Source organism: Zonotrichia albicollis, chromosome 1, assembly GCF_047830755.1.
Source record: "Zonotrichia albicollis isolate bZonAlb1 chromosome 1, bZonAlb1.hap1, whole genome shotgun sequence".
NCBI lineage: Eukaryota > Metazoa > Chordata > Aves > Passeriformes > Passerellidae > Zonotrichia > Zonotrichia albicollis.
In genome coordinates this window covers 59852825-59879741 of record NC_133819.1, presented here as the reverse complement: position 1 = coordinate 59879741, position 26917 = coordinate 59852825, and the positions used below count along the sequence as shown (strand labels likewise).

Below are 26917 nucleotides of genomic sequence, written 5' to 3'. Positions count from 1 at the left end.
CCAACATATAAATTCTTTTGAGGTTATTTATATGAAGCAAATAAAAGGAGCAGAGCAAGTATGCTTTTCTTCTCTTCAACCCTTTTTTGATCAGCCTTTTCCAGGGTATAAATACTGCCTTCTATTCCTTTGCCTACAGCTAGGTAAAACAAGGAAAAAGTGAATAAGTACCATACAGAAATGCCACGTCTGGTGGAAAATGTCTAAATAAATTCAGGCAGAGATTCAGTTCTCTGGTGACTTATCTGGACTGGGCACTTGCAAAAGTAATTGTGGAAGAAAGACTGTCTCTTACACACTTGCATTCCTTTCTGTGTACAGGCAACCTTCCATGGCAACATTCACAACCTTCTCAGAGCATAGGGACTGACAGAAAACATGGAAGAGAAGCCCTCACATCGCGCATGCTGCAAGATGATGGGCAATGCTACTGATTGAGTAAATTATTACCCCCCTTCAGCAATGAGGAAATAATGTATTTAAGTTTGGCCCCTGAGGTGTGGCTCTGGGACACATTACCTCCTGTGACTCCCACTGGAAGATTAGGCACCAACCTTTGCTTAGGGCTGTGCCCAAGGGAATCTGTGGGAAGCAAATCCAGGTTTTTATTTCTGCTCTCAGCTGTATGCAGTCAGCCAAGAAATGGACTGGCAACCCTGTATTCTGCTGTAAGGGTGCAAAGCAAAGCCTGACCAGTATTCAGATATTCCTGAATCAATTTTGCATCATTGCACTTGGTTGTAGGTGAAATGCTGTGGCCTCTGGAGCTCTAGTTTTGTAAAGATGCAGATGACATTTTAGTTTCACTGCTTTTTTTTTTATTTGGTTTTTTTGGGCTGCTTTGGCCTTCCCAGAAGTGGGCTGAGCTTTGAATATCAGAGGCAGATAACTGATGCAATATGATGGTGGTAACCTGAGCTGCAGAAAACTTTCCCTTTCTAAGACATATTCTCTGTAGGATTCATAAATAAAAGCATAAAGCATTCAATGTTTGGCTGATGGGCTTTTGATTCTGCTCTGCTTCCTGTATGTATGTGGTTGTGAAGGCTAAATATAATTTAATACCTTTACTTTTCCAATGTTTTCTCAGATTTTAATTTGGCTGCTAATGTGGATGTTGTAGTATATGTTGGTACCATTGTATTGTGTCAATAATTAATACATCACTTATGGGGGAAATCCTTCTAGGAGTTTTTGACTGACTGTATGCGTGGCCAAATCATAATGTGAATGCATTCTTCCCATGCTATTTGTTACTGAGAGCATTCAGTAATAATTACATCTTTGCCATAATTTTCTACAAGGATTCTGTGGGGCATTCCTACATTATAGGAATTTTACTGTGTAAAAATATGTCTGCCTGAAACTAGGAAGCATGTATAGGCATCTGACTTGCTTCAGGGTTCGTTTTGTCCTGTTTATTCTGTATTTCAAAGCTACTGTATAGTTTGAGGCAGGCATTAGGAAGTCCTACATCTTAATATCTGCAGCGTCACTGGCAATTTGGATGTCCTAAGCTGATGGTCACTGAAAGCAGTGGAGATAATATTCTGTATTTTTCAGTTTGTACATCTCTACCAGGCATAGTCTTTAAGCTTTGGGGCACATTGTAAGTGTTTTCTTGAGAAGTAGGCTGGACAGGATTTCACATAATGCCATGTCTTCTGATAGTGTGCAATTAAGGAACTTACAGGCTATAAATAGACATAACCAATATGAAAATTAGCATCCTAGAACTTCCTGAGAGTTGTTATTAAGCCTCCCCATGTTCAGTTAGTTTATTCAGAGATTCCCAGGTAGGAGCCAAAGGTCATAAAAATGGCCCTTTGCTCCCCCTGGTTAATGATAGGCTATGGCCAATAGGACTCCCTGATTCATTGGCAACATTAATATTCCAGTGTCCTGAAATACAGAAGATAATGATGTGATAAACAACTCTCCACAGTGATAGGTTATAATACACAAACAGAGACATGTCCCTAATGGGAATATCCATGAATTTACCATCAATGACAGCAGCTGGAGAGCAATTTCTTATTCTTTTGTCTCACTTTGATGTCAGAATAATTATTAAACAACTAAATACCCCCATTTGGCCAATGCTCTTTATAGCATGTCTGCCCACAAATATAAAAGGGTGAGAGTAAATGACAAATATGTATGTCTTGCATACCAGTTTGTGCAGATTTGCTGAAATGCTGGCAGAAGCCCACACAAAAAGAAGCTGTAAATTGTCTGTTAACAATCCTGTTACAAGGAAGAATGTGAGTGTTTCTACAAAATGGGAGTAATTTTTAGAAGTGATTCACTCCACTCAAGCCTTTGTAACGGATAAACCTGGTTTAACAACAAAGACACTATGGTTTAATGTCCTCCTTTGGCAAGTTACTGACCAGTTACTAATGGGTACTGAAAGAACACATTGCATCTGCTGACCTTTATTCAATGGTCTGGGTACTAGCTTTAAGAAATGCAGTAATGTGTTTTGTCTGGTTTATGTGTACTTCTGTTCCTGTAGAAATAGTGCACTGAAGTGTTTTCCTCCTGGGCACAGTATAAAGACAACCATAGATGTTCATAAGTAATTCTCACTTGTTTGTTAATGAGTGGTTCATAGGAGTAGGATACATGGGCACTAGAGATGAAATACAGCACAGGACCCAAATAAATAGACTCTGCTTGTTCTGGAGTACAGTTCTGTCTGCACCCAACATTGCTGGAAGCAGATGTGTTGAGCAGCACTGTGCAGGGATACAGTGAGAGTTCTGAGGAGCATTAGCTCATCCAGTTTGTTCATGCTTGGAAGCCAGAAAGTGACAGCAGCAGCCCTGGAGCAGTGCAAGGTGAAGGCTCCCTTCAGGAAGCTGAACCCAGTGAGATGCAGAACGATGGCAGTTGCTTTCATATTCCACAAACAGATTCAGAAACTACAGTCTGAAACTGTGCTGGTGTTAAATGGTGATGTTATAAATGATCAAATTGATAGTCAAATTTATGAAAAATTTAACAACAACTAATTGGGTCAATTAAAAAAAAATAGAATTTCCAGCAACCACCACAATCAAGACAGTGTCAGTTCTGGGTATGGGTGCTGGCTGAGACCAGAGGTTCATCCGACAGAGTGACAGCTTCCCCTCAAAGGTTCACACTGAGTGTTTCCAGCATCTAGTTTATATACAGTTTATTCCGCCTGAGGCATAGATGACTGCCTCTTTCTATTCACTTCTTCGACTGCAAATCTATTTTTATGTTGAAGTAGACAAAGATGGGTCCCAGTTTGTAGACAGAAGTCTGAGCACACAGGAGAAGTTTGAATAAGTTGGTATCGGTTCCTGAGTGCCCAGATGTGATCAGGGTGAGACTGAATCTTGTGAAATTCTTGGGACACAACAATTAATCATGGGCCAGGAAGGCCCCTGATGTTATCTCCCAGGTGCAGGAGACAAGGAAATCATCTCTGATGGTCCAGGAAGATTCCATTCAGACGTTAAACAGGTCTGATGCTATCTCAATGCTGCCAGGAATTAGTTACAATTTGAATAGAGCTTTGTTCCTGGCTGGGGAGGTTAAAACATGATTCCTACAATATTTTATACTCACACATATCTGTTTATACAGCATGAATTAATTACATTACATATCACAGTGTTCTAAAGCAAGCAACTGTGTGGCTTGTCTCTCTGACAGTAACCATGTTTTTCCTTTATCTTTTGCAAATGTAAAAGCACTTGTCAGTATTTTGCTGTTCTGCAATTTGAAAAAAAGAATTCTCCTCAGTTGCAGATTCTCCCAGCATACCTGCAATAGGTCAAGACACTTTTACACATTAATTTTATGTAAAGGTTTGAGTGTACATGAATACCAACATCAAAGTGCTTTTATTTCTCTAGGCTTATTGGAGCAAAAAGATTTGATTTTAAGTAATTCACTCAGAATCTCAGTCCAGTTAGAGTACTTCCATAATATTCATCTAAAGTTATTTTAAAAGACAGATTGACTTAGATTGTGGTTATTTGATCTCTTAATTTGTTATGGTCACAGGCGGGAAACATTACCACTGAAAAAGGTTTAAGTGAACGGCTCTTAGTGCTATTTCATTTTTCTTGTAGCAGACCACGTACATGCCTCTCTTTCTTCAGTGACAGTAATTTCTTTATCTACTTCTATTTTTCAAAATTCTGACTTGACTATGATGAACATGTAATATATGGTAGGGATAATTCATACTATTAATGTATGGTATAAAATATTGTGAAATCCAAAAGCACGACTTTTGACCATCCCAGCCAGGAGCAGCTGTCTATTTAGATTCAACAAGTTCCAGGACACAAGTTAAGATAAGGATCGATGCCTTCTAGTAAGAATAGAAGCTTCCAGGGTGATAATCACCAGTTTCTCGAGTTGTCTGGAGCCACCCAAGAGCAATTATCGCCTTGCATCTATCAAGATTGTCAGCAGTGCCAAACTGATGCATCTGAATACATGGTTTCCCGGAGCCTATTGTCGCTGACTACACACCTGGACCCAGCTTTTGTCCAGCTCTGCACATGGAAACAAACATCCATGCATGTGAAGAGGCACAAGGGAAATTCGGTCATCTTTGCCTTGGGCAAAATAAACTGCATAAAACCTAGCTGCAAGAAGCAGCATTTGTGAACCGAGGGGGAGACTCTGACACTCTGGAGGTCAGATCCAGGTTCACCCGATGTCGACCCGAGGCTCGACACTGTATCTTTGGCTGTGGTGGTTTCGAAGACCGAACTTTGGTCTCGCAGACAAATAAATCTTTGCTAAATTTTTTATAATTTTGGCTCACGATTTGATAAATTATAACAAATAGGAGACGTCAGATGAATAGAAGGAGTTCCAGGAGCAACAAAGTTTGTTTCTGGAAAAGCAAAAACGTAGTGCAGGCATTGCCTAAGAGAATTTAAGCTAGTTTTAAAAAGAAAAACCATTAGACTGAGATGGATGGGTGAACAGTGACCAGCAAATATCTGTACTTGGTATTCTTTATGCTGTAAGACCCCTTTTTATTTGATCAGTGAGTAGTAGAAGAAAGGATAATTTAAATTTTCTAATTTTTTTTTTGTAATTTAATTAATCAGTTTTACAATTTTTAATAATAATACAAAATTCATCCTTTTATTGTCGCTTTATATTTGATGCTGTCCTGTTTTTGTTTTGTTTTTTTCTTGTCTAGAAATTCTTTACTCGGGTCATTTTCTCTGTCCAAAAAATGTCTACCTGTCAAGACCAGACTGTTGGATAGCTGTTGTACTCAGATATGCAGTTTAAACTGTTCTGGGAGTGGCAGGTAAAAGGAGTTTAAACAACAATTCTTGCTAAAGATGTGTTCTCATGGCTATGAGTAAACCAGCTGAGAAATCTCAAATACAAGTAAACCATTCACAAAAGACAATGTGTGTGAATGGGATGGCTGAACTCTCTTGGTAAGAGTTAATAGTTCTTAATGGGCTGCTGAGCTACGTTAGATAAGAACCACAGCAGTAGAAGAAACAGTCAGCAAAGCCTACTTGTGTAGCTCAAACAGAAGCATAAAACAGCATGTTGATCCATCCTCTTGAAAATAATGAAGTTACAGTAAATTGAAATAAATATAAAAAAGAATCAAATATGTATGTATTGACTTTTGAAGAAGACTTTTCTTCCTGTAGAGTATCAGAGGTAGTATACAACTTTTCCTAGTAGAAGACTAGTTTTGGATTACTGAATCCTGCTTACACCTTTAGAAGTATTTCTTGTGTTTGAAGAGAGTTTGCATGGATAGCAGGTCAAATCTGCCAAGATATTCACCTCCTCATTTACATTAATGACAAATAAAGTAAAAGGAAAAAAAGCAAAGATAGTAAAAATTTACCAAAAAATTAAGAGATTTTTTTGTTCTGTCCCCCATCAGAGTTTGATAATGTGATATGTTCCTTCATCTGTAATAACTGGACAACAGTATCACAAACCTTACAGTGAAAGGAAGAGAATGGCAAAAACCATTTCTTCCTGTTGTGTCTGCCTCTGTTCTCAGCTTCAGTGTCTAACACTGCAGAATTTACCATCAATGACCTACTGAGAGGCCAGAGAGCCATTCCAGGTACAAGAATCAGTACGAAGCTACTTCCCAGTGAGGTCAGATTATGGACAGTCATCAAGACATGAAGTGTGTGCCAGAACCATGGTCCCTAGGCCACCATACACACCTCTTCCTATTTCAGGCCATTTTCTTGCTGTCCCAAGCAAGTGTTTTTCTTTTGCTCTGTGTTCATCATGGCCCTGTTTTTCATCTCAGGTTTTTCCAATTTTCTTCACAACTCACGCTGCATATACTGTACCTTCCCTTAATACCTGAAAACCAGGTTTCTGACTTTCTCTCATTTGTATCTCCTCTCACTCTTAAAATTTTGTAAATGAGAATCCTGTGGCTACATCTTGACAGCAAAAGCTGGGGTCATTCATGCTAAGAACTACTCTAAAACCTGGCATGTGTGAAAGAGAGGATAATTATATTCAGTCAGTCCCATATATCCAGGCTGACAAAACCTGAAAGGCCAGTAAAGCGTTTACTGTACCGTAGTTATTGAATCATTAAATAATGGCACTGTGATCATTTCTGCATCCTTATCTCATAGAGATATCTCACTATTAATAGGTGATGTGCTGTGGTTTTTCAGTGTGTGAGGAGGTGCAAAAGAATAAACTTACATCTCAGCTTTCCTTAGTAGAGAGGAACATGCAGTGTTCTCTTTTCCTGGGATCTCTTCAGGAAGTTTCATAGACACTTCTCACTCACTGATAAATCCTCTTTATACTACAGTTAGTAATAAACCTTACAGTGAAACAAAAATTTGTCAGAAAATATTGATTTCTTAATGAAGAACGTCAGTGGGGTTTTTTTCCTTTGGCACTGAAGGTTCTGGGAGTCTAATCTCCCTCTGCACTCTGGGGATCATGAAGTGTTAGTGTAGGTTTCATGGGTCTGAGCCTTCTGGGCAGCCTGCAGATGGGGTCTACCCTGAGGACAGGTTTTGATACCCACACAGGTTGCCTAGACAAATTGTTATTCCTGTCAATTCTGATTATTAATTTGTTTGAAGAAAACAGAAAGCTACCGAACTTTAAATTCTTTGAGTGGCTGCAAGGCACCTGGGGCATTTTCCTTACAGCTTCAGGTTCTGGGAATACATGTAAATGAAGAGAATGTCAGACATTTTCCAGCCAAATGTAAACAAGACTAAGCAAACTCTGCTTTTCAAGGAACTTGACAACTCCTTGTATTTCACACCTGTTTCAGAACGGACTGTTTTAATAGTCTGGGCAGCAACATTTTGAAATTAACTTATTCTGTGTTATGCTGAATCTTGGCTCGCTTATTTCTTCATATAGTACTGTACCAGAATAACAAGTTGTACTTAATTAGAGGCCTATCATAAATTGTAAGAATTAAGTGATATGTGTTGGGGGATCAACATTTGGAATTAGTATAACAGAAGTGTGTTTTCCAAACATTACTGTTCCTATTGATCAGTGAAATTTCATTGATTTTCCTGTGTATTACAATCAATTACAGGAGAACTTCATTTTCAACTATATCCAATGGAATAACACTGGAACACTTTGATTCCTAATCAATTTTAATTGCCAAAAATGAACTCAGTACAGAGCAAATCAGCTTCTGACCAATGTTTACAAACAGCTGGTGAAAATGAAAATGGAATCTGGGTCCTACTCAGGTATAAGTTTGTAATCAGAATCTATCTTATTAATAGATACCAAAAAGCTAAGACTCATGGCAGGAAAAGAATAAAAAACAATTCTGTTTTCAAAAAATTTTCTAGGGCAATTCAATAGAATGATTACTTTATATATGCTGACCATTTGCATCTTTGTTATTTATAGTTAAATATGACATGGGTTATTTTTTAATGGAAATTCAAAGGTAACCACTAGAGAAAAGCCCTAATTTCTAGATACATTTAAGATCCCAAGCAAAAGATTGCCAAAGGCTACAAGCAAAAATACTGCTGTCTGCCTTCACAGAGTCCCAAGTGCAGAATTTGCTTTCCTGCCATGAGCTATCAATCTGCTTTCAAAGGTATTTTCTATTACAAGTATTTTAATGGTTATGATGGAATATATGTGTATGTGTGTATATATACAGTATAAAATTAAGTGCAATAAAACACTTTTTCTGAGGAAATGTCATAACAGTAAAGTATGAATTTTCTTTTGATTGGGAGCTTTCAGTTTCTGCTAAAACATTTCAAATATGCTAGGTAACAATATAGCTTCAAAGGGATAACATGTAGGAGGAAAAAGAAGTCCCACAGGTAAACAGATCTTTTTGCTTAGTGTGTATTTCCCACTCCTCTGTGATATCTTTGGTGGGGTAGTTACTGTATTCAGTTTCCTAAAGCAATACAATTTACAAAGACCCCCAAGAGGGAGAAGAATGACCAAGATTATATTAGGCTTTGTGTTTGATATATGGGAAGTTACTCAAAGCTGCAAGGAAGAACAAGAAGTGGCTTTGTTGTTGTTGCACTTGTTACATTGCCAAAATTTGAGTTTACTGAGGACTACAATTTAGTTTGCAAACTAAAGCAATGTCTTATTTGATCTAAAATAGGATCATATTCTCATCAGTTCAAAAGAAAATACAAGTAATTTTTATATAACTATGAAAATGCAAAGAGATTTCAGCTTTGAAAATAGTACTTTCTATTTCAAGTTTTCAACTGATATGGTTTTCTTTGTAGCAATTGATTAAGAACTTCTGTAACAGTAGAAATTAAGCCTACTGAAATCAATCACTCCTTGGTTAAAGATGCTTTAAGTTCAAATACACTTAAATTGTAGTAACTTCCAATTTAATATACTTTAAAATATCCAAGTGACATTATGTTACAGAAACTAATCGGGGAAAGACATAACTGTGAGGAACCACTCAGAAAATTCTGAAGTAAATCTCATAATCTTCTGGACAGGCTTTATGTAATCATTTCTTGGCAACTCAAAAAACACCCCCCAAACCAACAAATTAAACAACCCTGGCAAGCATGTAAAAGAAATTAGAATTGTTTAAAAAAATAGGAAAAGGAGAAGAAAAAGAGAAATTGCAATCTTATTTGGAATATTTTGTTCACTATCTTTCACTTCAGTCCACATTTTTCTCACGTAGTAGGAGATCATCAAGATAGCTGAATTATGAAAATAGACCACTTAACCCTACTTTTAATATTAAGAGTCATCTCCAGAAAGAAGTGAATTTTTATTTTGGAGTATCCTGAGTTTCCCTATGGACTGCCTGTGTCTTTCCATTGATTAGGGAATGCTGAACTGAGTATGGTCCTAACTTTAGTGAGGTATGTAACACAAGGTTAAATTAAATTGTATCCCACTCCAAAATATTGGTGTAGTATTTCACAATGAAGCCACACTGAGGAATCTGGGAAGCATGGCAAAAATACTTGCATCTAAAGAAAAGGTTCAAAGCATTATATGGTTTAAGAGAAAAGTGAGTAAGAGTGTATATGCTAAAGACACATGGTAGAATAACACAGGAAACAAGACAGCAGAATCTTTTGTTCTTCCTATCAATAACAGGAACAAGGAAATATTCTGTGAAATTGTAGAATAATAAACTCAAAACTCACGAACAGGAAAAAATCATTCAGTCTGTTACTCCGATTCTAATAATTAGAGATAGGAGTGGCACAGAGGTTAATCAGTTCTTGTAGGCATGAGTCACATTATTTCAAGTAAATAATAAAATCACTGAATGCTCTGGTCTGTAAATATAAATCCTGTCTCTTAATTTTTTTTACAACTCTCCAGGTTTTAATGTCTATTAAAACCTATTTTTATTAAAAATTCATCTTGCTCACATCCTATTTTTATTAAAAATTCATCTTGCTTATGTAAAGTTTAATAATTCAAAATATTGTCTAGACTCAACCACTACTGATGATTTACATTTTTTTAAAACTGTATAGCTCATACACTACTGCTTTCTATTTCAGAAACTTTCTGACCTTTCAGAAACCTCCCCTGTAATAAGAAACTGACACTGTTTAGCTTCTTTTTCCTTTGTTAGATTATCTTCTGGGTCATGAAGCTTCATGTTAAATGTTACTGATAAGCACCACTGCTAGACATAAATGAGATATGAAGAAGAATATAAGAAGTATATAAGAAGTATATAAGAAGAATATAAGAATATAAGAATATAAGAATATAAGAATATAAGAATATAAGAATATAAGAATATAAGAATATAAGAAAGGTCACCCTGACTCCAACCAGTCACCTAGTTCTCTTACAGTGGCAAGTTCCTGTTGCTTAGTAAGGACTTCAAGAATGGGATAATGGTGCCCCTGGTATTTCTTGTTGGAAGGAAACTGTGTGTTTATTCCTGGAGTTTTGTTTGACCGTTGTTTTCCACTTCTTATTACAATTTGGAGCAACCAGCAGGTTTTGAAGGTGCTTTGATAGTAGGGATTGACTTCTTTCTCTGTAACTTGTAGTCTAGAGAATATTAAAAGAATTTTAATGATGTAGTTCCATTGAAATACATTTGGGCCTCTTCCTCTTTCCTCTCTCCCACAGCCTACAAATCCTTACAAACATATTTCTATTCATATAACTGAAAAATAAATATGATTTTAGGAATAGTGTCCCATATTAATATCAGCTAAATTATGATAAAACTATTTATATATAAAGATAGCAAAATTTAATCTACCATAATTTATTATGTGAGAGAAAGCAAACACATTTATTCAAGAGAAAAATAGGAAACAGAGATGTTTACTAATATTTCTTGTAGATCTACCATCATTGATAATCCAAAGTATTCAATCTTATCTAAAGACTGTATATACCAGAATAAAGAGATTATATGATAAGTAGTTTCATTCATCCTTAGATCTGGTGATCAGCCCATAGTAGTCAAGGATGCAGTGCCCTTATGCACTGTTTTGTAACTAGTAATTAATCCAAATTAATTAACACATATGCTTTGATGTAGAAGAGAGATACGTTTTTATCTTACACTACTTACATATTGATATCTGCATTTTAATGCCGCTAAGGTTGTATATAAGGACTTTCCCAAAGGAACACAACATGCACATTGGGACATCATAATTTCTCTTAGCAATTTGAGATGTCTGTGTGTGTAGGGCCAGAAAATCAAAGTGTCCTTTGATTAACACATGTGTGATCCTTGAGATTTCAAAGAGATTTGCTGAAGACTGAGAACTTTAATATGCAGCAGGTATTCTCATCTATATGGGACAACACTTTATGGTGCATTAAAGATCCTGATCTTGCTTACTGGATTGCTTTAGAAGGTACCTTGTTGCCTCAACATGACCATGGTTATTTTCACCCCTGCTCTGGCATGGAGGAGTGGGATAAGGATTGTTGTTGCAACATTAGTGGGACAGAATATAATGATGCAAGGTGATGCAAATTGATTTAGAATAAACCCAGATTTATTGCCTGACCTAATAGATGGAATGTCATAGTTGTACAAGGCGATAGGGAAGTAAAAACTTGTAGCTTGTGTGGTTTCTTCAGATACAGAATGCTGCACTGTTGAAGTGGCATTCTCCCTGTCTCTTTGCCTCTCTCAAACAAGCAGTTTAAAAAGAAGGTAAAACTGGTCATGTAAAAATAGATTATGGAAATTTTAAATTTGTTTAAGAGGATAAATAAGTAAAGCGCATAGAATATTGAGATCCGAGTTTCAAATGTTTTAAAATTATTTTACTGAATCTCAATAAGGGACATTAGCTGTACTTCTCAGTGATTCCTCTTTTCACAGTAAAATTTAAGTGAAACATAAATAAGCAGAAGCAAAAATGAAAAGTTTAATCATGCACTGTTTCCTACTCTGTCATTGTGACTGTGGTCACAAGGGTTTGCAGGATGAGAGAGAGACGAAAATGTTGACTCCATGATCAGAAGGCTTGATTTATTATTTTATGATATATATATATTGCATTATGACTATACTAAAAACAAATTGAAGGAAAAGTTCTCAGAAGGCTAGCTAAGAATAGAATAGAAAAGAATGATTACAAAGATCTGTGTCTCAGCAGAGAGCAAGACCCAGCTCTGCCGTGAGTGGTCAGTAAATCCAAACATCCACAGGAGACCAATTACGGATCCACTTGTTGCATTCCACAGCAGCAGATAACCATTGTTTACACTTTGTCCCTGAAACTTCTCAGCTTCAGCAGGAAAAATCCTAATGAAAAATCCTAATGACAGATGTCCATTAGATGTCCAATTAGTGGAAAGATGTCTGCGACATGTCTTCATATTCATATTAATATCAAGAACAGTAAGTCTATAAATTTATCTGCATCTCTGAAATAATGTTTTATGCTTGCTTTGATATACACTTAAGAGCTCTAGGATTCAGAGAAGGAAAAATTAAGAGATATTTATGAGACAAGAGGCACAGGGGAAAGTAGAATTTTGTTGATGCCCAGGTGTGATCCTGGTTTCCCACTCATGCAGAGAATATGCTTAGGACATGTCAATATTTACCTCAGCTTGATGGAGATACACCACATTCTCAGTGTTCATCTTGTCAAGGTGCTAAGCTATTTTTTGTAGACTGCAAGGATCTGTGGGGGCAACAATTATTGAAAAAGCAGAAGGATAATCAGGCTGGAGGAAGGCCCAAAGAGGGATACTTCAACCCTACAATTTGTGGCCCATCTTGTTTCATATTTTCATTAGTGCTTTTGGCATCCACAACTGATTGCTGATAATGCAAAGTTTGGAGTCCCCATCCATATAGAAGAAGGCTGTATTGAAAGGACATGGTGATACTGAGGACTCAGGTAATTTTACTATAATGAAAAGAAAGATATACAATAGTAATACAATAATCAGCTAGCTATAGATTCATTCATTGGAATCCATCAAAAAGAGTAGAACTTGCCTATATTATTGGATTTCAGGGTGAGAATTGTGAAAAAATTCTGGGATGTAGCCATTGAAAACAAATACCATTCATTTGTGCTTCAGGCCATATTTCTGTGATGAGGAAGTATTGCTGCCAGCCTCCAAAGCTTAGCAACACTTCATTTGTGTGTGTCCTGGTTGGCTCTGTTCAAGAAGGATTAATTAATACTTCTTTTCAAGTGTATTTTTACTCTTTTAAAGGGTGAAAAAACAACCGAAGAAGAAACAGTGTTAAAGGACAATACTCAAGAATAAATAAGTTATGAACTTTCTAATTAAGTTTATGCTAGAAATTATATTAATATGCTTAGCCAGCAGAAATTATTTGAGATAAGGTTTCCAAGGCAATGTGTGACAAACGTATGCAGGAAATACGCAACGTGGTGCCTGTAGTTCCAGGAGACTGGATTTAGTGACCAGGGCAGTCCTCATAGTCTCATCCTGTATCTCTCTTCATAGCATCATCATGTATCTCTCTTCAGTATTACCTACATTTCTATGAGGTTTCTTCTCAAATTTTAAGATGAGAGTAAGGTCCCTAAAACTTGATGATGTCCTGAACCAAGATTAAGATAATGAGGGCCTTTGAGAACAATTACCTCTGATTTTAGTGTCACCTCACTTCAGCACTGCAGTGAGAAATGGCTTATCAAAAGGTCCAAAAAGGAAATAGAGGGAAAACTGTACGAATGTGCACCTAGGGGCCATGTCATAGGATTGAATTCTTGGTCCCAGGAACAAAGTTTCAGCAGCTCCCCAAACTGGATACATGCCTGTGTCATCATATCAAACAGAGTCAACGAGGTGGTACAACAGTTAAAATTTAGAAAGGTTTCCCAAAGTATGCTTTTACTACACGGATTCTTATTTTCATCTAGAAGATGAAACTAAAACTACTTCTCTGCAACTGTTCAGCTTATTTTTCTGTATTTTCAATAGTGAGACTTTGTAGGAAACAGCAGTTTAAAATACATTAGTCTGACAAGGCCTAGATCCACTGTCTAATTTTTTGTGCAGCTTCATGAGAGTAACAGTCTCATCATTTCCTTTCTTGTTTTCATTTTAAAGTTATCGTGTTTTGATTCTAAATAGTATTCTTGAAAATTCACTAATAATATTTCCAATCAAGGCTTCCAGAGGCCAAAAAATTAGTCATAGCAGAGTGATGTAGTTAGTTATACAATATAATAGTGTCAAATTATTTTGCATATTTGGACAACGTCCCTTTTCCTGTTTGATTACTTATCCGTTTACTGCCTTAGTCAGTTAGTTTATGACTGCTATTTTGGTAATGTGGAAGTACATGCTATGTATACTCTGCACCTTGTGGCCTTTGGAACTTCAGTGAGATAACCAGCAATCCAGTTCAGATTCCCTCAATTCAAACTGGAGTGCCCTTCGACTTCAAAGAATCTCCGTCACTTTTTACACCAGTAGCGACAGACTGACCGTCTCTTATTCTGCTCCACTACTGTCCAGTGGACTGCAAAACAAGTACAGCATTCCCTCTAAACTGATATTTGAAATAATTCCTGCATTCACCTGAAATATATGAAATTCAAGGTTATGTCTTTGCACTAAACTAGGCAGATTCTTGATGTTGTCAGTTCTGAAGCTTCTCCTTCCTCTGCGACTTTAGCCAGGAATACCATTCTGATCATGTGAAGACTTCCAAAGGAAAGATTCATAAAAATATATGTGTTCCACTTAAATGTTTGGATTTTAGTAAACTGGAATTAACTAACTGTACTGGTTTAGGGCAAATTTGTTAAAGAATCTGCAAAGGAGGGCCCCTCCAGAAAGCGAAACCCACACGGCCCCTCCCCCCAACCGGTTCGGGAAAAAATTCCTCGGAGAGAGGTGGAAAGAACCTGTTTATTTGACTGGCCCCGCACCCCCCAGCACACAAAATGAACAATACCCGATGACACCGCTCTGAGAAAGATGGCAAAATCAGAAAGTCTCTTTCGGGGGTGGTTGCTCTGTTCTCAGTCCCTCCGGCGCTGGGCCAGCCGCTGCAGCCGAACCCTTGGTGTTCCCGAGTCCCAGTCCGGAGCAGGTTCGAGATGGTCACAGGAACAGGAGAGGAGAAACAGTCCAGGAAGCAATGTGGACTGTTTAGCTAGAACTAGCTAATAAGCAGAGGCAGAAAGCAGAGCAGAAGCAAGAGCAGAAAAAGAGAGCAAGCAAAAGCAGCAAGCAAAAGCAGCAAGCAAAAAGCAGCAAGCCCAAAGCTGGAAGTAAAAAAAAACAGCTCTGTGTACTGCTTGTCTCTGTGTCCTGATAAGAGAAACCCAAACAAAACTTCCACTCTTCAGTGCCGGTCTTAAAGGCACAGAACAGATGAATGGGGATATACAAGCATCATAACGTTACCCCAGGACACTAACAAAAATACATCTACTACATCTAATGCATCGTTTTTAAATAGCAACAGGTTTTAAAGAACACGTCAACAACAAGTATTCTCACGTGCCATTTATGTCTTTTTGTGTTGATAAAACTGCCGTAATCAGTATCTTAAGCCATAAATTGTGTTGGCAGATTTTTTTTGGCATTGTAATCAATTTAGTTATTTGACTCTTTGATTTATGTGATTTAAGTTCAAAGGAATTGCTAATTATTACAAGATTTTTGCTGCTCCTCAGCCAAGGTTCACTTTTCCTTTTATCCCCTTAGATAAGGAAAAAACATGAAATTTTGCGCTCACAAAATCTCAACTGCCTTGAGATTTAGAAATATTTTACTGGAAAATTCCTTTATGTGCAATGAAAGAGGGGAGGCTTATGTTGGGCATTTTGACATTGGGAAGCATCCTAAAGGTAGGAGTAGCTTTAAACTATCATCAGATCCAAGATGCTTAAGAAGTCCTGTCCTCACAGGTTACTGAGTGCCCTCAAGCCCAGTGCTCTCAAGACCATCGTCTGCTGGAATTAGCTTTGGACTGCAATAAGGAGGTAAGTTTATTCGTGCGGCTGGTTTTCACATACTGGTTAAACTGCCCATGTCCACTCCATGGCCTAGCAGTTGAAACAAGCATGAATCACTGCAGGGCAGTGGCTGCTGCCAGACAGTGGACCTCAGCACACAGTTCATGGAGGCAGGGACAGCAGGACACACTTTGGTGAGTCTGGTGGGGTGTCTCCACCTGCAGGTGTCACAGGTGATTTTGAACAATCAGTCTATGTGCCTGCCAAAAAAGGAGCACTGGGGATGGTGTATTGAATCTGGAGCAGCCTTAGGTGAAATCAGTTGAACTTTTTCATGTGAACATGCACACATTTAGCTAGGCAGGAGAGGCATGGTATATGGAGAATCAAGAAAAGGAAAGATTCCCTCTCCATAGATCAGCCAAAAATGAAGACCAAGAAACATCAGAACCTACTTATAAACCTAAGAAATAAGTGTAAAATTATCATGTTAGCAATTGAAATTATCTACTTATCTGCCTTTGTTATTTAAGAGTCTTCCTAGTTTTCCTAAGAAGTTAATCTGTTTTGCTTTTCCTCTCAGGTTAAGCTACAGGAAGCTGAATACCTGTACACAGAAACAATGCCAAAGGACACATTTATTTTCCTTTTCCCCCCACTGGATCTCTGAATACTGTGGTTATCATTTCTGTCCCAGTCTTCCCCCAGCTTTTTTAGCATAAAGCAAAAGGATGATTTTTAAAGATAGCAAAGACAACCTCACTATAGCTAGAGGAATCACTTGTGTCTTGTGTCTAGTATAAACATTTGCCTTGGTCAGGCTGATGTGAGTACCTGGAAGGGGTATATGTGGTGAAAAATGACAAAGCTGAATTGGACGGGATAGAGAGAGAATCATATCTTAAGTATTGGGTTGAAACATCATACACAAATTGCATTTTGAGTGTTCCTTAAATCTCCCTAGTAGGGATTCTTGGTAAGTACTAACTGAAGATGTGCATGAAAAGGAAAGACAGCAGAGACATGGAGAACAAAGAACAGAGAAATATACAAGTGGCATGCCAATAACATGGGAATGAAGTGAGTACAAGACAGAAGATGTGGAAGATGCAGACTGTCACAGGTGGAAATCTCTGTGGCCATCTTTGACTAATAGCAAGCCTACAAGAGTCCTAATAAACAACAGAAGAATATTCCTTGAAACTGGAACTGAAATAAAGAGTACTTTTAATACACATGGCATTTTATAAAAATACATGGAGTTTTTTCCTAAACATAGATGATAAAAAGTATCAGTTCTCTGGTTATATATAAGAACTTTTTCTGTCCCATTCCCTTTTCACTGTACATGGCACTGAGAGCTCATGCAGATATAATCCCTTATGGGGAGGACTCTCCTTAATGAAGGTTCTAGGCTGTGTCAGTTTGTCATTCGTACTGTCCTACTCCTACTAGATTACCTTCTAATCTAATATAAGTGTGGAGGTTCATTAAAAACAGTAAGAGCAACAACAATACACCAAAAAAATCTCACAATCTGCCTAAAATATTTTCCAATTTCAAAAAATATTTGAGGCTAAAAATGAAGGTTCTGGTAAGAATCCTTGCTGTCCTTAAAGTGAGTCTTGTCTTGAAATGAGTCACGAAGAATTCAGCTAATTTCCTCTTCCACACTACTTCCCAGCCAAATCTATTTCCAACTACCTGTCTGATTAATTCGTTCTCATGTTCTCACACCAGTCTTCATCTTGTCCACCTTAACTGGTAATAATTGTGTGGGTTCATATATATATATATGTATATATATATGTGTATATATATATATATATATAAAATACTTTCTAATGTAATTTCAGAAGTTCGTATTTATAATGTTGTAACACAGCGCTGTGCAACACCACTTAGTCCAACAGTATTTGTCCAACTCCTTGCAGCATACACTTGCACAGCGGCACTCATTTCACTTGGAGAATGGTTGGCAAAATGTCAGCTGTTGAATCAAGTACATTCGTTATAAATTTGTGTGGTTCTCCATTCACCTACATTGATTTTCACCAAATTGTGCAGTTTTATTGATGCAATTCCATATTATTCCATTCACAATAATTATTGTTCTATTTAACTTTGTATACAGTTGGCATTATGGCATAAAATGATATACTGGAACTGTATTCCATTCAAATCTTTACCTGCTTACACAGTTAATAGATATTCATATTAAAAAAGTGCCTTTCCTTGAGGAAAGACAGGAGTGATAATAAGTGATTTATGATAGTTTATGTTGCATCAGGAGATTTTTCACACTTCACTTGCCAAATATTTGCTATTTATTAATTAATTTAGTTTTCGTTTCATGAGATTTCTCAGTTTGACAGAGATATGCTTCTCAATTTCATATCACCTTAAGTAGATTTTTGGCAAATGCTAATATTAAAAGTTAATTGTAGCTTTTACATCTAAATTAGCATAACTGAAATACTGTGTGTGCTTTTTGGAGAAAACTGATACAATTTTAGGGATTTTTTAAAGTGAAATCATCTTTTACCTCAGCTTTGAAAAAATTGCCGAGAAGTAATCTTTACAGGACACAGGTCATGTGAAAGTTATATAAGATACTTGTATAACAATTATACTAAGATACACATAATTATTTTCTTTAAGCCATTATGTACACGATATTTCCAGAAATGACAATGCTGGAGTTCAGTCAATTGCCGGAAAAAAAAGGAAGGCTCAGGACACAACATCATTATTTCTTCAGTAAGTAGAAATTTTCCTTCTGCAGTCTTTCTGGAAGTCAGGAAGCATCAGCTGTTGTATGATATGATATCTTTATTGCAAGCAGGATATTCAACCAATGGTTTTTGTTACTGATACAGAGTCAGGTTATTGGAAACTATGTAAGGGCTTCCATAAAGAACATACAGGAAAATGGGCTCTGATAATTAATGCATATATGCAACTGTATTCTTGTACAAGTACATATTTTGTACATGAACTCATGTATACTCAGTGGATTCTTGGTTTATTGTACATGTATTTGTGTACCTATAGAAAATTCACAATTGTCAGTCCCTTCTGTCCTCTCTGTCCTGCTGAAATATTAATGAATCACACCACAATTCCCTGATATCTACAGTCATTTGATACCCTGTCAACTTTAAAAAATTCCAAGCAGTCACAAGTGCACTTTGAACTGTTAACTTCTTGTTGTTAAAAGAAATACAGTGTTGGCATTTTAACAGTGTTTTAAACGTTGCTTTTACAAGATGGTACTGACAATTTTTTCCTTAATATTATTTTCCTCCACCAGCAAACTCAGAATTGGCATGTAACTTTGGTTACTGTTGCCATGCACAGAACATTGCCTACAGGCAATCAGAGGTGTGATCTTAACTGGTGCTCCTCCAAGCCTTTGCTTATCTCTAGAAAGGATCTACTGGAGAAGGCTTTCTCATTTTTCCAGCCCTGCTGCAGGTATTCTTGATCTAAGACACATTTAATGATAACCATCTGGACAGCATGGTTTTTTCTAATCAGTCAGCATTTTTTGGAATTAGATTTGGGAAAAATAAGATGGAACACTGGCAGCACTGGTACCCTTTCATTAGCTGCAGCTGAAATGTTTAATTGTGGTATGAGCATAGTTGGAATAAGTTGTGACAGTGAAAACACTGCTGACAGCTTGTCTCCACTGAAGTTCGTGGTTCTCCTAATAGTAGCAAACAGAATTCATGTTCATGGCTAGGAACTAATACTCTCCACGGGGCTCAGCAACAGTTTACACGGATGATCGGCAGCTACCTAATTCCAGCTGAAGTTTTCTCTCTCAACTGGCTATCCACAAAAATGTTACTTAGGCATTGGCTACAGCCACCTGTAGAACAATCACAGAACTTAGGAGCAATTCCAAACAACATTTGAGTGCCCAAGTCATGCTCTGAAAAAGATAAAAAAATGCAGATAGAATTTGTTGTTAGATACTGAAGAATTCTTCAGGTCTTTGTCTACAACATTTACTGAATGTGGACATATTTTGCTATCTGTCCTGCTTCCTAAAAAGAGTTGCCAATTCTGTCTTCAGATTTGCTCCCTCTTAAAAAACTTCCCACATAATTCCCTTTCACTTAAATAATGAAGAAGGAAAGAAAGTTGCAAGATGTTTCATTGTTTGAATTCAGCTGGTCCAATTTGGGGCCTGCACTTCCTTTGAGGTAATAATGACAATTACATGCCATGGAAATTTATAGATTCAATTAACCAGCTAGTTTATTTATGGAGTGTCTGTGCAGGACAGATGACTATGAAAAAGTGTGTGGGTTTTCTCCTTAGTGATTGAAATAATAAAAAATAATTTCTTTGTCTTCCAATAATTTTAAAGGAGTCCTGTTCATTTTTTACCTCTAATAAAACCAGTTGTTATGTTAGGAAAACATAAAGGTAGTGTTTTTCTGCAGAAAGTCCCAGAAAGTGCAGACTGCACGCAGATTGTTTTGGAGCACACAAGAGTGGAGTTGCTGCTGCTGTTGCTGAGGCGTGTGGAAGGGCGCCCTCAGCTCTGCCCGTCGGGAACAGGATGCTTTGCTGTCCTTTTACTTCAAGGTGGTGATTATCATGGGTCCATCTGCCTGCAGCACCAGGGTCCCATGATATCATGAACCACGCAAGATAGCAAACAGGCTAACAGGCTTTAAGGAGAGAGTAGAATCTCCTAAAAGGTCTCACGGTGTAAGCATAAAGAAAAAAAAAGGAGAAAAAAAAAAGTAAACCAAGCCACATAGCTTTTTTAATACAGTATATCTTAACAAGCAGCTATAAGCAGACCTAAGTGGAAAGCCGAATGATGCACGCTGCTGTCCTTTCCCCGAGCACCGTGGGAAGAGGTGCTCTCTGGTGGACAGAAGGAAAAGCTGGTCTGAGGAACGTGCTGCTGTGCCCTCGGTGAGCTCGATCGAGCTCAGAATGGGGCTCGAGGCTGAGAAGCGCAAAAGAGTGCGTTTCCTCTGTGACAACCTGTAGGGAGAGTGAGGCTGAGGGAGGGAGGCCTATACAAAAGCATCCAGAGCGCCCGAACGGAGACCTGTGGATGTCCCGCGCACACGGCTCCGGTGGGGGCGCGGACGCCGGGCTCCTCTTGGACATACCCGCGGGAGCGCTCGCAGCGCCGCTCCGAGCGCCAGCAGCACCGGGCCGCTGCTGTTTGCTGCCCAGCTGCCTAGCTGCCCAGGGTCGCACGGACACAGGCCAGAGCCTGCGGAGCTGCCCGCCGATCCCCGGGTGCTCTGTCAGTCCGGGCATCGGCATCGCCGTCCCCGTCCCCGCACGGCAGCCTCTGCAGGAGCGGCGGGAGGCTCCGCCTCCGTCCGATCGGGAACAGCCTGATAAAGGCAGATGCGGGCGAGCAGCGGGACCCCAGCTCGAAGCATCTGCGTGTGCGCGGAGCCTCTGACCCGTCCTTTGCCACCCCGCGCGAGGCGACGCCTGGGGCAGCCGGTGCGGGACGGGACAGAAGGGGACAGGAGGGGACCCTGCCGCCCTCGGCCGCGCGCGCCGCTGTCCCGCCGTCCTGAGCCGTTGGGCGCAGGGACAAGGACCTCGCCCCCAAGGACCTCCGGAGAGGCGGGATCTCTCCGGGAAGGGGAAGCAGGATTTTGTTGTGCGGTTTGAAGATGAGACCGGTATCTGGAGTGGCGCTTCTCCTGGGGCTGATGGCTCTCCCAGCGGCGCTGGGACAGAGAAGCTCGGAAAGCCATAAAAATAGCAACGAAAGCTTTGCCATCGTCTCTTTCAAATGGGATCACGTCAAAGAGCCGTATATCATTGCACTCTGGATACTTGTGGCCAGCTTGGCCAAAATAGGTGAGTCTGGAGTTACATATTAATACATGTCCTCTGCCTTTCCCTCCCCCCTTGCCCTTCTCCCACCCAACGTAAATGAAGAAAGCTTATCATAGGTCCGCTGACCCGTTTTCAGGGGGTTTACTGTAGTCTGTCCTGATTTCATAATACTGCCCTACGCGGTGATTAGCAGTGTGATTTTCACCAGCCTCGAAGGGTTACCTGGTTCATTTTCACCGACCAAGACTGTGGCTTCTGCATCTGACTCCTTGAAAACCCTTTCAATTCCTTGAGACCTTGCATTACCCTTGCTCCCAGGAAAAATTTTTTTGCAAAAGTGAAACAAAAATCGGGCCTTACTGCTTACACTATATCTATCGCACTTTATGATATGCTCTTCTCCTGCCTATGGTTGTTAACTAAATCAGCTCGTAATATCAAAACTAACCAGTGCAAACTGCACATATGAACTTAGAGTTTTCTGCTTTGAAGTGCATTGCTGGATTAGTGAAAGAGCATCGTTTATAGAGAAAGGCAACACATATTATCAGACCATCTGATGTAGCTGAAAAAAATACAAGCTTTAGACCACCCAGAATTTTCTTCAAGAAATTGGAACAAGTGAAAAGCCAGGAGTTAGCCTAACTTCGGTGTAGTTTAAATGAATTTATATGAATGCTCCAACTCTTGTGTTCTGAACTTTGTGACTTTTTCCAAAAGCGATCTTGTACCAATAATGCAGTTTGCAGAACGAGAAAAGTCACTGTTTAATTAGAATGCATTTTACTTGATTAATGCTATTACTTTCAGACCTTTTGCCTAAAAACACACCTCCAGTTTGGCTGACACTGTAAATGCCATTTTAATTTAAAATAAATATTTTCTATAATCAGTCTCCTCTCACTAGGTCAGCTGAAAATCCTACTGAAGACTTTTCTGGACTTGTACTGTTAATACTAATTTGGTATACCATAATCACATCCCATAGATTTTTCATGCCGCAGAGAATGAAAGATGTAAAAAGATATACTTGGGTATGTTCTGTCTAGCACATAAGAGAAGCATAGTAAGACCTGGATGGAAAATGCTGTCTCCAAACTCCAAAAAAGTATTTTAAAAAGGAGTATGTTAGAGGTTGGGGTGATATTGTACATAATTTTCCAGCAGTATTTGCATCTTAGCTTTTACTTGATTAACCATATATATATATAACTATATATAACTAAATACCTTTCTTTGAACCTGTTTGACTACGCTATGCAAATAGTTTGTCTTCAGAGAGTTGCTACATCACAGTTTACATAACAGAAAATTATGTTTTAATTTACTTTTATTGATGAGTTATAGCAATTAGAAAGCTGAGGAAACCATATACAGAAAATAACTGACAACATTGAGTACCTATAAAATTGTACTGAACAAAATAATAAACAGGCTGCTTGTTTGAACCTTCTTTTTGAGATAGTCTTCTGGGTAAGTACAGTTATTAAGGCCTTGTGCTATTTAGGCTTTGCTGTTCTGTACATGTGGCCCAGTTGTACAGTGTAATTAATATTAGTGGTTCACAACCATATCAGTTTGTGTCTAAAGCCACTGAACCCAAGAACAGGACAGTTAGATTGTACTATATTTAAATTGCAATTGCCTGGATTGAGATTAGTTGAGATTAATATGAGCCATTTTACCATGAAGTCCTTGATATAAACTCTCGATAAAGCGCTTACTGTCAGGAGCCGAGTGGTGCTGATTCTGTTTTTAAATTCTTTGTACTTCTTTCATAGCTGCACAGAGCATGTCACTTATTAGTAGATCATACCTATCATCGACTCCATCACTTCCCCAGAGCTCTCAAGCTTTGTATGTTTCTCTCTTCACATTTGTATTTTTGATTCTATACTTCTCTGGACATAATTTCTGGAGAAGCAGTGGATAACTGCTGTACTCCTCTAAGAGCCTGTGAATGTCTCTGCTTTTCCCATCAGTTACAAATAACACAGAGAAAAGCAAGAATGTACACTCACTGTTCAACACCTTCTTAATGAAGAAATCGTGAAGGTGTTCATATAAGTCTGTGAGAAAGGGAACTGAAAAAAATAGCTTTTCAGCCTTCTGTCTGCCTTTGTGTGTCGAGTTCTGGAAAGTGGGTCAGAAATCTATGAGAAAATTTTGAATTGCAAAAGTCCTGTGCTGCATCAAAGAAAGTTTGCATATTCAAAAAGCAGACAGAAAAGAACCGAGAAAGAAAATACAGAGCATCTATCCTTGGGTTTCTTTGCTACCTGAAGCAGGTCAGTTGTAGTGGAGTGAAACTGCTGGTTTTGCTGTGGGTTTTTCAGCAGGGAAGGAGCTGTTCTTACACATGCAAGCTCTCTTCTCCATGGCTACAGGGATTGGGAGTTATTTTACTGATGGATGATAGACAATTGGGTCAGCAGAAAGTGTTCTAGGAATTGCAGTTGGTACTTGGGGATAAAGGTGTATGACAATACTTCGCTTTCTCTTGAATTGGGATAGCATTACTGGTTTAGTGCTTATTTGGATTTTTGTTGCTTTCGGGTTTTTTTAGATTTGTTTTGTTTTATTTGTGTGGAATTTCAGGGTTTTAGTAAAAAACCAAGTTTCAGTTCATGATATTATATGACTGGGGGAAGCATTTTGTATTAGGAGATTTTTGCAGATTTTCTGGGGCTTGATGTTCATATTGTGTACAAAGTATTCTGCAACATAAACTACTGTATGTTAACTCTCATAAGTATCCCAATACACAAGGAAGTGACTAGTGTTTTGGGCTTTTGGAGAAGGAAACTGCTTTTTTAGTTTTAGTTTGGTCTAGTTACTGATTAACTCTAAATATTGCTACAAATGAAACAGTGGAAAAGAATCTTCATACAATTGGCTTTCATGCATTATAGAAAATCAAAAAATATGTGCCTTCCATGAAACTTCTGATGCATCCTGGTCTACTGCTTAACATATTCTAATTTATTTAGTTTGACCCTCTTCATCTGAGATATTCCAACTTTTCATTCTTCCACTTCACATGAAACATTCTTAAGGTTCACAATGTTCTGCTTTGGCTAATGATCTTTATTTCTTCTTTTGGTAGGCTCTCTTATCACTACAGAGGAGTATCTTTGTGGGATAGGGCCAATAAACTACTTACATTTGTAAATCTAAGCCAGAAAATCATCTTATCTACATGAAGAAGTACATGAGGTACAGCTGAGGACCCTCCTAGTGGATTTCAGGAGTCCACGTCCTGGTTATCTCAGTGCTCCAGAAGAAATAAGCAATACCACTGAAAAAGAATAACCTCTAAATGCACACGTGTGCATTTATAGCTACAGACAGTACAAATATTTCCTGCTGTAGGTAAAGGATGTACCATTTTTAAACAACATGCTCACACAGTATAGTTCTAGTTTAAGATGAAAGACACTTGTATGCTGACCAGACTCACATTCTTTCCAAGCTCACTTGGCCATATGCTCTTTTTCTTCTTATATGTCTGTCATTGATAACATCTTGGAAATAAACTTTGAATAAATAGATGCATAGAAGACACAAAATATTTCAGCAGGAAAGTCTCCACAGAAAGAGGTAAGAACAGGTGGAAGATCAGAAAACTTTGGAAGTAGAAGAAGGGAAGGAATAATGAGCTCAGAAGCTAAAAATGGCTGAGAAGAATTTTTTTAACACTGAACATTGTATACAATTTTGTGACGGTATTTCTCCATGTCAATGCAAAAAAAAAAAAGTATGCTTTCTACTTGAGGGATATGTAATACGTGTTTCTACCTTGTTCAGAATCCTAGGAAACACAGAGAGATTGTATTTATATCTTCACTGGAGTTTGTATTGGGGAAATTGTGAAATTCCTTCTTGCAGTTTAAATCCCTTTCTGTACTCTAATATTTTTATAACAGTTTTCAACATTTTTACAGAAGATTAGGTAATTGTTCCAAAGTAAAAAAAAAAGCCCTTCAAAGCAGCCTTTCTGTCTGTCTGGCCCCCTGGGTTTGCTCAGTGTATGCAGATAAGCAACTGGAAGAAATAGTGGGAGAGTAAGTGACTATGAACAGGAATGAGGAAGGATACACAGCCTTTTCATTATCTTAGTCAAACCTCTTGCCAACCATTTTTGTTGGTATAGGTTATGCTGAGTCTAAGAATGTCACAAAAGCTTTTTATTCCCCCTTAATTTCTGTGTAGTTGCATACAAATTCTAAAGGCTTTTATATAAGAAATTAAAAAGTGGGAGTGAAATTTGAATCCAGGGCAGCTGGTAAATCTGTCCTCAGGAATGCCACAGTGCTTTGTAGGAGGGGGAAGAAATGATTCAATAACAGTGAGCAAACACATAGGAGAAAGCTGGTGAAGACACTGTGTCAGATGGACTTGTTGAGTGCATCAGCTCTTGAGACCCCAGGAGGACCGCGAGCTTCAGAGCACAATGCATCTCTAAGCTTAGAGATATGGCTCCCCACAAACAGTCTAGTTTCTGCATGCCTGGGCTCCTTCACATTGTCTCAAACTACCCTGAGAAAGGAGCACTTTAGAATATTTTGTTAACACAAACAATTGCTGTGGAGAATTTTAAGCATGTTAGGGATGGGCTGGGGAAGGAACAGTGAAAGGCAGGTCTAACCACCCATCTAACTTAGACTCCTGAGGCAATATTTTCTTTGAAGAAATCAATAACCCTCCTTCCAAAGCAAACTGTCATAACAAAAGCCCATTTGACTCCAAAGTTTCTCCTGCTGGCACTCTAGCTACTGAAAAGTGTCAGTTATGTAGAGAAAGTGATTTGGGGTATTGTTTTAATAAAATAAGAAATGTGAGACTAGCTCTTCTGTTGGCAATTCTTCAGTAAATGACATAGTTGGAAAAAATGTTGAAGGCTGCTTAGCAGAACTTAATTGGGTATATTTGACTGAAAATGGAGTCAGAGATTCAAAGCTGATGATATCATCAGATCCTGCAAAGTTTAAAACCTATGATTGTAGATCTTGTTAAAAGTTGCCTTCATTAGCAAATGACAATATGGAAAAAGTCTTTACATTGTGACTTAAGAAGTCTGGAGTTAGCTGTCTTCCCCCATGTTCTGACAAAGATAAGAAGGGGAAAATGCTTCTTTTACCTTTATTGTGAAG

The 26917-nt window shown here is 38.3% G+C and overlaps 1 protein-coding gene and 1 long non-coding RNA gene across 4 annotated transcripts in view; both read left to right on the top strand.

Moving 5' to 3' along the window:
• Positions 1–20240, top strand: part of LOC141729246 (uncharacterized) — a 39838-nt gene extending 19598 nt beyond the window's left edge. Inside the window, exons 2-3 of the long non-coding RNA XR_012580634.1 lie at positions 15879–15953; positions 16510–20240. This is a non-coding gene — a long non-coding RNA (uncharacterized LOC141729246). The remainder of the gene's footprint in view (positions 1–15878; positions 15954–16509) is intronic.
• A 618-nt stretch (positions 20241–20858) lies between these two features.
• The window catches only part of SLC9A3 (solute carrier family 9 member A3), a 57065-nt gene continuing 51006 nt past the window's right edge, over positions 20859–26917 (top strand). For 2 of the 3 annotated variants that reach the window (XM_074542136.1, XM_026790245.2), the window contains exon 1: positions 20860–21785. In XM_074542136.1, the coding sequence (XP_074398237.1) occupies positions 21596–21785 (190 nt within the window). In that variant the 5' untranslated portion in view covers positions 20860–21595. Of the gene's footprint in view, positions 21786–26917 lie in introns of all 3 variants that reach the window. The other variant, XM_005481801.3, reaches the window with a different exon arrangement.